At 44.3% G+C, this 12866-nt stretch overlaps 1 protein-coding gene across 1 annotated transcript; it reads left to right on the top strand.

The window, feature by feature from the left end:
- The first annotated feature begins 1109 nt into the window (after positions 1–1109).
- Positions 1110–12285, top strand: LOC145448477 (uncharacterized). The gene is made up of 29 exons (XM_080326859.1): positions 1110–1340; positions 1661–1796; positions 3192–3284; positions 3343–3378; positions 7349–7384; positions 7443–7487; positions 7559–7582; positions 7681–7734; positions 7802–7903; positions 7970–8023; positions 8086–8139; positions 8980–9033; positions 9098–9151; positions 9210–9317; positions 9380–9433; positions 9492–9545; positions 9613–9657; positions 9718–9771; positions 9827–9880; positions 9938–9991; positions 10055–10126; positions 10211–10246; positions 10310–10387; positions 10446–10647; positions 10712–10825; positions 10964–11044; positions 11547–11624; positions 11683–11856; positions 11924–12285. The coding sequence occupies exons 2-29, from the start codon at positions 1689–1691 to the stop codon at positions 12004–12006; spliced, it is 2055 nt and encodes a 684-aa protein (XP_080182985.1). The 5' UTR covers positions 1110–1340; positions 1661–1688; the 3' UTR covers positions 12007–12285.
- Positions 12286–12866: the final 581 nt, after the last annotated feature.

Below are 12866 nucleotides of genomic sequence, written 5' to 3'. Positions count from 1 at the left end.
GTAATAGCTTATGATGTCACCAAGAAAAACCCGAACTCCTGTCCCCCGTGTCGAATTGAATCTAGAGCTCCACCACACGATTGACAGGAAAACAAATCACAGCATGCATCAATTGCATAAGCCACAAGAGAAAACACATGGCCAACTAGAGATCCACATTATAGATGTAACTGTGTTTGTGATGAAAGGCAAAATCTACCGGTCAAGGGCGGAAGGCCAAATCCTGAATAAACAGCCAAACCGCTGGCAAATACACCAATGGCGACGCGGAATTGATTGTTCTGTTAATCCCACTTCAAACCAGAAATTCGAAAGAGGGTGGTCTCGAAAAAATATATAATGGACCATCATTATTGGAATTACCGTGTGGGTCAGAGGTTCAGAGCGTGCTTGATTTATGCAACGCGACATATTGCAATCGGGTGAATGTTCGAAGTTCGTGGTTACATATTGCCTATCAAAGTCTCATCGGTCTGTGAATGAGTGCCAAAAATTACATGCACTTGCGATTTTTAAATTAACACCTGTAATTTGTTCGCTTTTATACGCCCTGTATATTTCATTAAACAATGCAGAAATTGCAATCGTTTGTTCTTTACACTATAGTCTGTATTTTACATGTCGAGTAGCTGTGACTGCCACATGACGGGAACTTTGTCGTAGGCCTACAATATCTACCAGGCTACTGCTCGAGCAATATTTGAGTCGGAAGAAGCCATGGCTGTGAGTAGACCGTGAAATCGATCACGAAATATCGCAGGCAACGTTCTACATAACAAGCGGTGCGAATCAAAATGTAGACGTGGTGCGTTTCTACGCAGCATGCAATTTTGACATTGCAATCCGTCATCAATCCGTGCTGCGAGACGACCTGAAACTGTACTTGGAATGCTACCTAGGAATTGGGTCAACGAGCAGCGTTGACTAACAAACAACAGTTTGCTTAGGCTCTCTGGTAATTACGATTTGGAAATCGACACGTGAGAGATTCCATTTGCACCGCCGTTCTATCTTAGCAATAGGAATTTTCGCGTCAGCGAGTCAAAGAAGAATCATTTTTTTGAGTGTTTCGTCACGGTCTGATATAAGAAAGGGAAAAGCTTCCTAAGGTTGCGTTGGGACGAAGAAGTCTCCGATATAACGAAGTAATCATCCCTGCAGCAACGTCACGGATGGTGAATCGTTCCGTGCAAGGAATTTCGCTAGAATAAGGAGAAGAACAAACACAGTAATCAGTGCCGGTCCCGTTTGGGTCGAGCCCGCACTTCAAAAGAAGTGCTAGTCGGATTGGGATAACGCGTTGCGAAGACCGAAGAGCTCCTCGCGCCAACTGAGCCGCGGTAAGCCGATTTCACGTTCTCGACATTATATCGTCACGTATACTGTACGTATTCCATGTCTCTTGAGCTAGCATTTATCAAATGTGTATTTTTTTTCACCCTCGCACTGGAAAACTTTCTCAGCGAGGGCTTGTGTATTGTAGGCACCATAGTCATCGAAGGCACATCGATGATCAGTCGGACTATTTATAGACTGCTAAAGTTCTAGTAGATAAATGTCAATTGTATCGTAACTCGTCTGGTGTGCTGCATTGATAAAAGTTCTATTCAAAGAGATTATTTTTCTAATATGATAATTAACTGATACCGCACACGTTTAGCAATACCTTGCGGCGTCCAGTAGCGACCATGCGATTTCACGCCACCGTCTTAGTCTGTGTGGTGATTGCTATTATCGGGGTCGGTACGGAGGCGAAAAAGAGGAAAGCTTTGCACAGACGCAAAAGACTGCAAGCCGTGAGTACCCTTCATTCTGTACGGCACAATTGTAAATAAAGACGTTCGCTACGTTGCGAAAAGAGGCAAGGCCTGTACGTTGTCGTAAGTCGGGGAAATATATTCTTAATTTTTACCAGCCGTAGTTTCCTCAGTCTCTCGCATACGCGTATATCACCAAGGCTGAGTAAGCGCTTCTGGATACACTTGGCCGCGCATTTACCAGCAGCGAGTATTTCGGTTTCCGCCGCGACGCGATTTCGCCTATACGTGTATTACTGGAGGTCAGACTGGGGCCTTTTCATCATTTTTTTTCACGCACGTCACACCAGGAAAGAAAAATATTCTCAGCTCGTAAGCGAGCTTCAAAATTCGGTTAAAGTACATATATGGATCGGCCAAGTTATATGATGCAAGTGTTCGATAATAAACTCGTAATGAATGTAATCATAGAACCGAATTAGCAGTTATTTGCCTGCTGCATTCAATGTATTATTGATCATGGCGTGTGGTCTAATTTCAACTTCAATTTTGTGCTTTGAATTCGATCTCAAATGATTCGACTCGCCAGAATATATGCTCTGAAAATCGAGGAGCATTCGAAAATCGGTGGCGAAATCCAGATATTAGACCGACATGGCAAAAATCTCTATTGCGTCCACTACACCCAAATCCAGTTTACTGAAACCAAATATAATTTATGCCCCTTACTTACATCGTTGCAGATTATAACTGTAAAGTGTAGAGAACAAACCATCGTGTCTGCGTAGAATGGGGTCGCAAGGGTCGTTAATGCGCACATTACACAATTGCTCCACTTTGGCCGGGTTATCGTCACACTAAAATTTGATACGTAAATACAACGGACGGCGATATACGGGTAGAGACGACTGTACAGTGTACATGTACACTGTACAGTGCGCACTGTGCAGTGGTTGAGAAACTACAATAACTGACTATATCAATATCTCTCTCTAATCACCAAATATGTTCAATCACGAAAGCTTGACAGCATTCAATCCGCACCGTATCCTAGATATCGTAGTATACTATCGCAAAGTATTCTATAAATTGAGTCGGGAACTTTCGCTCGATTCGGCCCTATCCTTGCACGTAATATGCTATCGTATTAACTAGAAAAGACTCACTTGATACTATAGGTAAATCGTTTCTCCAATGATAACATAACTGATATTGATTATAACGGAACGTATGTCACGTATGATATCACACCACGGCCTACAGATCAGGGAGTTTTACGCTCCAACGCAACGGCATAACGCCGTTTGCTTGACATGGAACTCACCTGCAAACACAGTTGGTGTTTTTCTTTCCCACTTAATTTCGTAAACGTGACCCAAGCACCGCGAATGCCATGCAAAACCGCGGACGTGAATACAGCTTTCGTTTCGCTAGGAAAGCACTCCGCCGCCGCCCTCCATAAAAGGAGAAAAGGGCGAACCCGGAGAAGAGGGTATTCCAGGAAACGACGGGTTCGACGGAGATCCGGTTAGTGGCGGCAATTCCGCTTCGCGCACTTCAACTACGAGTTTATATTTTTCAACAGGGACCGAAGGGCGAACCTGGAGACGATGGCGCGAAGGTAAGTCGTGCGAAACACTCGAGTGTCACAGTTCAATGTAAACCGTTCCGGTAGATGATCGTATGATAAATCTTCGACACATGAACATCGCATCCCGCGCAACATTGACGCCCTTGACACGGAGGTACTTTCGTGATCGCGTCATGTTTTCTGTCTAATTAGTGTTCATCAGAAGTGGTCAAAGTAGTCATCGTTTCTACTCAAGTAAAAGTAACCATTTCCAAGTATGCAAATTTGTAAGATTTATGGCCTAGATTAGGGTTGCCATACGTCCGGAATTTCCCGGACATGTCCGGAATTTCACTGTTCAAACTGGCGTCCAGGAGGAATTCTGAAATATGCCAAAATGTCCGGAATTTCGAAGGCTTGAAATAGGATCATTTTTTTTGTATCGTAAATCAACATAAACGATATTATTTTGTGGGCAGAATTACGCCACTTTGAGTTTTTCTTCGCGCTGCGCGCGATTTAGCGTCACATTTGTTGATTTTAATATGTGTACTACCACCCTCGCAAAACATGCAATAAAAATTATTAAAAATAACCCCCATTTACCGAAATAGGTCTAATTGTAATCGCAATTAAAGGAGAACGGTATATTCCCACAGTCGGAATGCCATTTAGGTGCTTCAGTCAAATATAGTGGCTATAAACCTTGGGGTCGTTAGGGTTCGCGAAGATGTTGAACGTAATCACCTTCCAAAATAGGTCGTGAGTAAGTCCGGGCAAAGGTGCTGACCGTTTTTCAGTAATCAGCTTATCAATTTTTGAGCTGGGATACAGAACATATTCAAATTAGAAATGGAGTCGCGATCATAAAAGGTTGAACACCACTGGATTTGCAACCTACTGGTGCGTCCCGACATTTAGGCTCATAGATAGTCTTATCCACGTGACGCGACATGACTTTACGATGTATAATTAACGTTCCCTGCATTTTCGAAGTCGCAATCCTCCACCAGCTCTACCGCTAACTATGTTCATTGTTCATGTACGCGGAGAGAGGTTAAAAGTTTATAGTAATACATGGAAGAATCCATATTATAGAATAGACAGGTTTATTTCACAAAATTTAACGACCAGATGCATATAGAAACCAGATGTATATAGTAAGCCCCCCACAAGTGGCATCGATTACCATATGGTGGGCTCAAGAGCAATGTTTATTTGGATGGGAGTGGGCTGAAAAATGATTTCTCGGTCCTGGCAACAACACAAAACCACATAAATGAACCGACGTAGCATTTTAGCGGTTCCTGATTCGGATCGTGTCCACCTCTGGTCGATGGCGAAGCTTTGCTAGTGTGACGTTACATTGACATGTAACATACCTCATTTTAACATCCGCTAGTGGGCGCTAAAGAGTGTATGGAATTTGTCTCGTCAAAATATGGTAACCCTAGCCTAGATCGACCTAAAAGCCCGAAAACTGTTAAGTAGAAGTATGTACGAGTACTCGAGGAGATAGTACCAGTCGGGAAAACCTTCTTGAGTTCTCCGAAAAAGTAAAACTACTTCGTTAATGACCACCTTTGAAGTTTATATGGTATTAATATTAAGTGGTGTAGCAAGGGGAGGCATGATAGACTGAGCGTGTTTTGGCAATTTCAAACATCGTAACGTCATACTCGTTGGATACGTCACACCGTATCTGCGGCATCCATTCATGACAGGGGCGGGCAACTTCTCTAGTCGGCGGGCCAGATATAGGAAAATTAGGGACTTGGCGGGCCGGATTGCTGAATCGATACATTATTCGCCCGTTTATCCACATATATAAGGAATAAATCGTATTTAATGAATGTATTTTAACGACAGCAATGTCACTTTAATGCCATTTCTCGCCGACCATGACGAAGACAATGTGGATTTGAGAATAGCATTGTCATACAGGCGCCGCCATGTCTGCTTCTATCTGATTAATCAACACACGGTGCAATCCTTGATGAGGATTTCGGGGCGTTCGATAAGCCCGGTACCCAAAATTTACCAAGATATCAATTCATTTTAAGGTTGAGTAGATGACGAGATAGCGTCGTTGTTCAACTGTGTGGCCTAATTAATCTCGATATTGAACGCGCGCCACGTCCTCTACGAAATTTGAAAAGTGGCCCGCGTCCCGTTTTGAGTTGGCGACCCCTTGCATAAGCGGAGTCTTACAATAGCCTATAGAAATGTGCCGTGCTACAAGTCGGCGGTTACTGAATCAAAGATAAGAAATATCAGCCTGATGTAAATGACCATTGTAGTCGACAAACACCATGATTACCACAAACGACATTAGGGTTGAGTCCATCGTAAATACCGATAATGCAAGTTGTTGTTGTTTGTGGTATTCATGGTGTTTGTTGACTACTCTGGTCATTTACGCCAGGCCGATATTCCTTCTTTTTGATTCCGTATCGGCCGACTTGTAGGCTTCTTCTAAGACGCCACCTACGCCGATGAGATGGCGAGGAGGAGCCTAGACAAACGTCCAACACTTAGGTAGGAATTCTGGAGTCGACCTCGGTCGGACTCGCACCCATAAACCATTGGAGTTGTAGCAGCGAATTATACCACTACGCTATCTCGCCACAGATAATGCAAGTCTTCTCGCTTCGACGAACTTACGCGTAAGCTCCACTCTCGCACGTTGCGCAATGCGCATACACGCATATAATAACATACAGTCACTAAAATGTGACGTACTAAGTGGGGAATCTAGGCAAACTGGGGCCGCGGGTCACATTGTCATGTATCACGGAAAACTGTCCGCGGGCCGGACAAAATCCCTTGGCGGGCCGTATGTTGCCCGCCCCTGATTCATGACCTAAATGTTCTGCCCCCTTCAAGTGGCTACTGGCTATGTCCACGATGTGGTACTTTGGATTTTGCCGACACGTGCTAAACCAGGCACTTATTTGGTCTGAGCCCTAGTAGTCTAGCTAACAAAAGCCTCACGCATCCGAAACGTTATGTGAACCCGTGTGATGGAGAATCTGACCATTTCGTCAGCGCACTCGCGCATCCATCCACCAAAAACACAAAGTGGATAGACAATTCACGTTCTACTGGACACCAAGACATGTGATAAACCCCTGTATTGCAGTGTATTAATGAATCAAGCTATGCAGGGATTGTGATTGAATGGTTAAATGGCCAATATTTAACTGTAATTTTAATGGATGGGTATTTCCGCATGGCATGAATACGTATAGCAGTGGTGACCAACCTTTTTACCGTTAACGGTCGCATTTCGACCACTCATGTAGCCTACGGCCGCATTCCAGGTCATAGTCGGAATGAACGAGCTGGACGCCAAATACCCATGTTAAAGTGAATTTATGTCCATTTTCGGTGAACTTCGGATTAATCTATTTCATGATATAGATAGGCTTATACTACGCACCGAAATCACGAGTGGTCACAAGATAATGTTAAGGAGTGGTTCATGGTCGCGCGAGACTCGATTTTTTTCAGATTCACGAATAAATTTCGTCATTAGTATTAATAGTTTTACGTATTACTATTAAACATTTATCCTTTCTCAGCCCATGTGATTAGATTCACCGGTAGGGTTGATGAAGGAAGTGTTTTCGAAAATTTAGGGCAAGCTATAAATGACAACACATCTTCGGGTGGGCCAATTGTTATTAGTCACTTTGTTCCATGCTGTTATTTCTTGACCTCTTGAGCATCAGGATTGTCGATGTAGTGAGAAGCACGCGATTCCGAGTTGGTACTTCTATATGAGGCGCATCATTTTCCTCTGCTGTTCGCATCTGTTCTGTGGGTTTCTGATTGCAAAGAGCGCTACTATATTAAAATCGAAAAATGAAGTCGCATTGAATCGCGCGTAGCGCGAAAAAATTTCATGATCAAATAAAATTTTTCAAGAAACCGAGTGTCAATTCGTAAATTCAAACTGCATACCAACCAAATTAGCAGTCATTTGCATGAATGAAAAAATGCCCGCCTTTGTTTTAAGGGAGAAGATGGACTCCCAGGACTGGACGGTGTCCCTGTGAGTATATGCATATTTTAATTGTGAATAACTGTATCAAAACAGTTTTAATTTACAGGGTTTGAAAGGTTCTCGCGGAGACCCTGGTATTCCCGGCGTCGACGTAAGTAGCTTTCGTATATGTAAGAGAAATTTCATCGTTAATTTACACTTTTGAATTTCGGGTTTTTACAGGGTCGTGAGGTCGTTGGGCCAGAGGTAAGCCATTCGCGGTTTGCCTTTCTAAGCTGTGTTTTCGTCGATGCGGACCGAGATTGTCACAGAGCTGTAGTGTAATTGATATATATTTTTCGTAGGGACCTCCGGGTAAAGATGGTCGCGACGGGGATCGTGGTGCCCCTGGTAGAAAGGTATGAATCGATAGGACGAATATTTGAATGTTGGTTTAAACCTCATAGAATACACTGCATTGCACAGGGATCGCGAGGTGCTCCAGGCCCACCGGGGTCAGGGTGCGACTCCTCTGAGGGATCTGGAGGTTGTGACACTGCTGGGCAACCGCAGTATCGCGGAGCAAAGGCAAGCTTACGCACGAGAAAAATCACAATTACGCTATTTCTCAATATGATTCACGTGTATTGACAGGGTCACAAAGGCAACAGGGGGCACATGGGTCCTGACGGAAAGCAGGGTCCGAAGGTAACGATAAATTCGACATAATTTAGAGGAGATTGTTGTAATCTTTTCTTGGCATCATACAGGGAGATCCCGGACAAGAAGGTCGTGAGGGTCCACCCGGACAAGGGGGCGCAGCGGTATGATAATAATGAAAATGTCAATGATTTTTAGAGATAACCAAGAATATAGATCTCCATAGCAACTATAAGCAGATGTGGAACTATGGTAACTTTGAAAAGTCTCGGAGTTGGCTTACAGGATAACACCCTTATCAATAAGCCAGCTCATAAGACCCTTATCAATAAGCCAGCTGAAGTAAATATCGTCTGTTACTGATGGCACCCTATAAAACGTGATACTATCTCATGTCGCGAGTAGCTCCGTAACGAAGTAGATTACTTCTACTCCAGAAGTACGTTTTCTTGCTGCCACTAGGCTACTACCATCAGGTCAGTCAAGTCATTCAGTTTTGTAACATTTCATCAAATCGGATAGTACTAAGTAATTATTGCCAAATAAATCGTTATAACAACTGATGAATAATCAAGTCTATAAACATCACATAATGCATCGTATCGAACAACTGGGTAATTATCGCACCCTTGGTTTTGTAGCTTCTGATTGTGGTGGTTTTGTGTTCCCTTGCTGCTGCCGCTCACTTGTATTGGCACTTGAGTAGGATTTCACCGATTATCTCTTACTGTAATCGAGTAGAAGCAGTGACTAGCCTACTATCTGCCATTACGTTCTATCAACCATCGACTTCTCGTGTTGAATAACGTAATGTTGGACGCCTTGTTGGCAATTCAATTTACCCGAACAAAACGGCTTTGCCTAATTGCATTCTAGCTAGAGCACGCACCCGAATGCGCAATCTAATGGGGTGTAGCTTTGCAAATTAAAATGCTCTCAGAAACGCCTACTCCTGTGCGAACATTGACCAAACTGTAGAATTAAGAGTGTTGTATATTCCGTAGGGACCACCAGGACAGCGTGGATACGCAGGTGAAACTGGACGCAAAGGTGAAGTGGTAAGGACAATGCTTACCATACTCGTACTTTGAATGGAATATTCAATAGTAGTCTCATACCTAGGGCGCAACAGGTCCTCCGGGAGATCGGGGTCCAGAGGGCAATCAGGGTCTACAGGTCGGTGTTCCACGATATCCATTTTTGATATGATAACAACGCGTTTATCTACTGATAGGGAGAACCTGGTGCTCCAGGCGAACCTGGAGAACGCGGTGGAAAGGGTCCACCGGGCGACCAAGGTGTGAAAGGTAATCCTGGAGAGCCCGGTCCCAAGGGAGAAGAGGTACATCGTTTGCATATACAGCCTCTGAGAAACACAGATATAAAATCTATTATCTCTTTAAGGGTGCCAGAGGTCTGAACGGACAAGACGGAATACCCGGAAAGGACGGCGAAACAGTAAATTATTTGTGAATAAAGTAAATATGAGATTAATTCATACTGATTTATTCCATAGGGGGCCATAGGAGAACAGGGACCGAATGGAGCTAATGGAGAGCCGGGGCCAACGGTATTTTGTCGGCGTGGGGCGGAGAACACAATATAGTTCAGTAACTCTATATGCTATCATATTTCAGGGTGAGAAAGGAGACGTCGGAGATCAAGGAGCGCCAGGAAATCCGGTAATTTATTGTCTTTTCTGCGGGTCATACAAACACAAGTATATAAAATAAATGTTTCAGGGTGAGACTGGAAGGCCGGGTAAAGAAGGACCAGCCGGGTCAAAGGGTTCTGACGTATGACCCGATTCGATATTGGTAATTGGTACACAATAATATGTTTATTATACAGGGACCCATTGGACCAATCGGCCCATTGGGCCCTCCTGGCGATGCTGGACCTCCTGTAAGTTGTCTACGTGGCAGCTTAGTGCACCAATCCATTTATAATATTATATTTTAGGGAGATATTGGGCTTGAAGGACCGCCGGGCATCAAAGGGGAACAGGGCACGCCGGTAATAAACCCTATCACCGTGTTCTAGATTTTATCCAATTGTGTTCTTGACGAATTCTGACAGGGCGAGAATGGAGGTCGTGGAATTCAAGGTGTTCCTGGACCTATTGGCAGACCTGGAGAGAAGGGACACAGAGTAAGTTTCATTTTAAAGCAAAAATTTAGGCTTGACTGCATTCCATAACTACGCAGATTATAAACTGCGGAATATACTTCTTAGGGACAAGTTGGTAGCGACGGCCAAAAGGGAGAGCCTGTGAGTTTGTAAAATTACTAACGGTTTCGTAGATATATTGAAAGGTTCGGTACAATTCTTAAGGGGGACCTGGGACCAGAAGGACCAGAAGGCCAAACCGGTGCAAAGGGAGATCCAGGTAAGCCTGGAGAGAAAGGACCGGTAAGGAGTACTGATGTAGACAACGGATAGGACGTATAACCAAATCTGTGATCGGCAGTCGGGTACCATTGGCGAACCAGGACAAAGAGGACCACAGGGCCCCCAAGGCCCCGTTGGCCCTGAAGGATCGCGTGGCCAGTTGGGACCTCGTGGGTACGATGGCGAAAAAGGGCCACAGGGTAGACCTGGTGACCGCGGACCACCTGGACTGACACCAAGCGATGAACACATCCGGGAAATCGTGCGGAAAGAAATGGAAGGTGTGCTGCCGCATGGGATGTAACAATACGGCGGCCACGGGAGTGACTCTTTGTATTTCCTCAGAATTCGCAAGGCGCCAGAAGAGTGAAATGTCGCAATATGTGCGCGGGTTAAGTACTCCAGGAGTACCAGGAAGACCTGGCAGACCTGGCGGCCGAGGATCCCAAGGACCCCGAGGTATAATAAGATTGACATGCTGTCACCTGTTGATCTGCCGTGCTACGTATCACTAACATTACAAATTGAACCACGACCTTGCTTCCATTTAGGATTCACTAACATTACAAATTGAACCACGACCTTGCTTCCATTTAGGATTGCCCGGTACAGAAGGAAAGACAGGACCTTCCGGAGATCAGGGACTGCGCGGGGATCGAGGACCACAGGGCGAACCAGGTGCTGACCCCAAATACATAATTACATCTTCGTAATGATAAGCAACTTGGTACGATACTGCTAGCTACGCACTGACGCAACGCACCGTTACAGAGACGTATGGTTTCAAACATATAGGCAACAGTATCCATTTCGTGGAAACTCCCAAAATGGCCCATAATTGGTCGTCGGAAATTTCTGGTCTGTCGACAGCTTGCTTATATTATCAACGTATACATATTATGAACCTTGGACCATGTCGACAGTGAACTTCCCTTCTTGTACCAACGCTTTGGAGGCTATGAAAATTCTAAAAATATTTAACTAATTTTGAGCTAATGTAACGCCCCAGTAGTTAGTCCTCTTTACGTAAGTGAGGTGCAAGCAATCATCCAGATTGGCCATGGACATTGGACACCGGCAGTAATATTGAATTGAGGCAGTTCATGGGTTTTGCTATAGAGTGAATGTACAGCAGAGTCGTGATGAATGGAAACATGTTACGACTCCGTTACATTTTCAGGTCCACCAGGAGACAAGGGAGAACAGGGAGAGACCGGTATTGGTGCTCCTGGCATCCCAGGCCCACCTGGTCCGCAAGGTAATGGAATCACGCTTCGTTAACATTATTAGATATATGACAAAACCACGTGCTATAGGAAGAGAAGGCGCTCCAGGTTACGGAAGAGATGGACGGGACGGACTGCGGGGTGAGCCAGGTCCTGCTGGTTCTCGTGGTCATCCTGGGCCACAGGGAGTGATGGGTCCGGCGGGCCATTGCGACCCATCTAATTGTGGCGGTTTTCTACCACCAGCTCCTCTAGAAGTGAAGGGTACGCTACCTATGTCACTTAGTCTAATTAATTCTGAATTCTAAAACGTATATATTGGTTCTCTCAGGTCCAAATAAAGATCCGGATTCAGCACCACCACCCGAACCTGATCTGCCAACCGACACCGGACTAGGATCGGTCAACTTCTAATGACATAACTGACCACACTGCTTTTGATGTGTGCGTAGTTCGCAAGGTTTCAAGAAAGAAATGTATGGAGAATTTCAGCTACACCGGATAACAAATTCGGACAAAACATTTGGTGATTTCTTTTCAGAAGACACCGCAATTTTTCTTTGTACTGTTAGTTTTTATATATTTTTATTCATTGCCGAGTCATCATCGTCTTTCATTCGAGTTGCCATCCTTTGATTTTCATCTTTTTGCTATACATTTTTCTATTATACAATATAAATGAGCTTGTTGATAGTCACGAGCTTCTAGAATTATGGATATGTCACGTTATGATATGATATGCCATGATAGTCATGAGTCGCGGTATCAGAGCTGCAGTGTTGCTAAATTTATTTTACTACCCCCAACACAAATCATGAGATGGTCAAAATACTCTAAGGCGGTTACTCAATTCGAAGTAGCGACGCAGAATTCTACTCAAGTGCGAGTAGAAGTAGTGATTTTAGAATCAGCCCGGTAGAGGTGGAATTTGCAGTCTTTGACAACTACTCAGGTAAGTAAGAATGTTTTAAATAGCAGACATAAGTACGCTTTCATAGTTTCATTGACCGCATGTGTTGTTACATTTCAAGTCGGACATACATATGTTCAACAGCATTAGGACTCGACTGCATCATGTGACACAAATGATGGCTTTGCTATAGAACATTAGTGCTATACCGTTTTTCGCCCCAATGCCCCTATTTTAGGAAATATGGCGATATTCCGCCCGCCATGGATAGTGAAAGGCCCGTAGCTAACTAGACGATAAGCGCCACGGTTAAGTCGTATCGCATTGTCACCTTGCGCGATAAGGAAACCGGATACTGGAAGTA

This window comes from Botryllus schlosseri, chromosome 10, assembly GCF_051294905.1.
Source record: "Botryllus schlosseri isolate E-star chromosome 10, Bs_hap1, whole genome shotgun sequence".
In the NCBI taxonomy this organism is placed as follows: domain Eukaryota; kingdom Metazoa; phylum Chordata; class Ascidiacea; order Stolidobranchia; family Styelidae; genus Botryllus; species Botryllus schlosseri.
The sequence above is the reverse complement of the archived record's forward strand: the minus strand, read 5'-3'. Positions and strand labels throughout refer to the sequence as shown.

Bases quoted from the DNA above. Each gene is read 5' to 3' on its own strand.
- LOC145448477 (XM_080326859.1), top strand. From the start codon at position 1,689: ATGCGATTTCACGCCACCGTCTTAGTCTGTGTGGTGATTGCTATTATC. The intron at 11,625-11,682 runs GTAATGGAATCA...CACGTGCTATAG, and splicing joins AGGCCCACCTGGTCCGCAAG to GAAGAGAAGGCGCTCCAGGT. The intron at 11,857-11,923 runs GTACGCTACCTA...TGGTTCTCTCAG, and splicing joins AGCTCCTCTAGAAGTGAAGG to GTCCAAATAAAGATCCGGAT.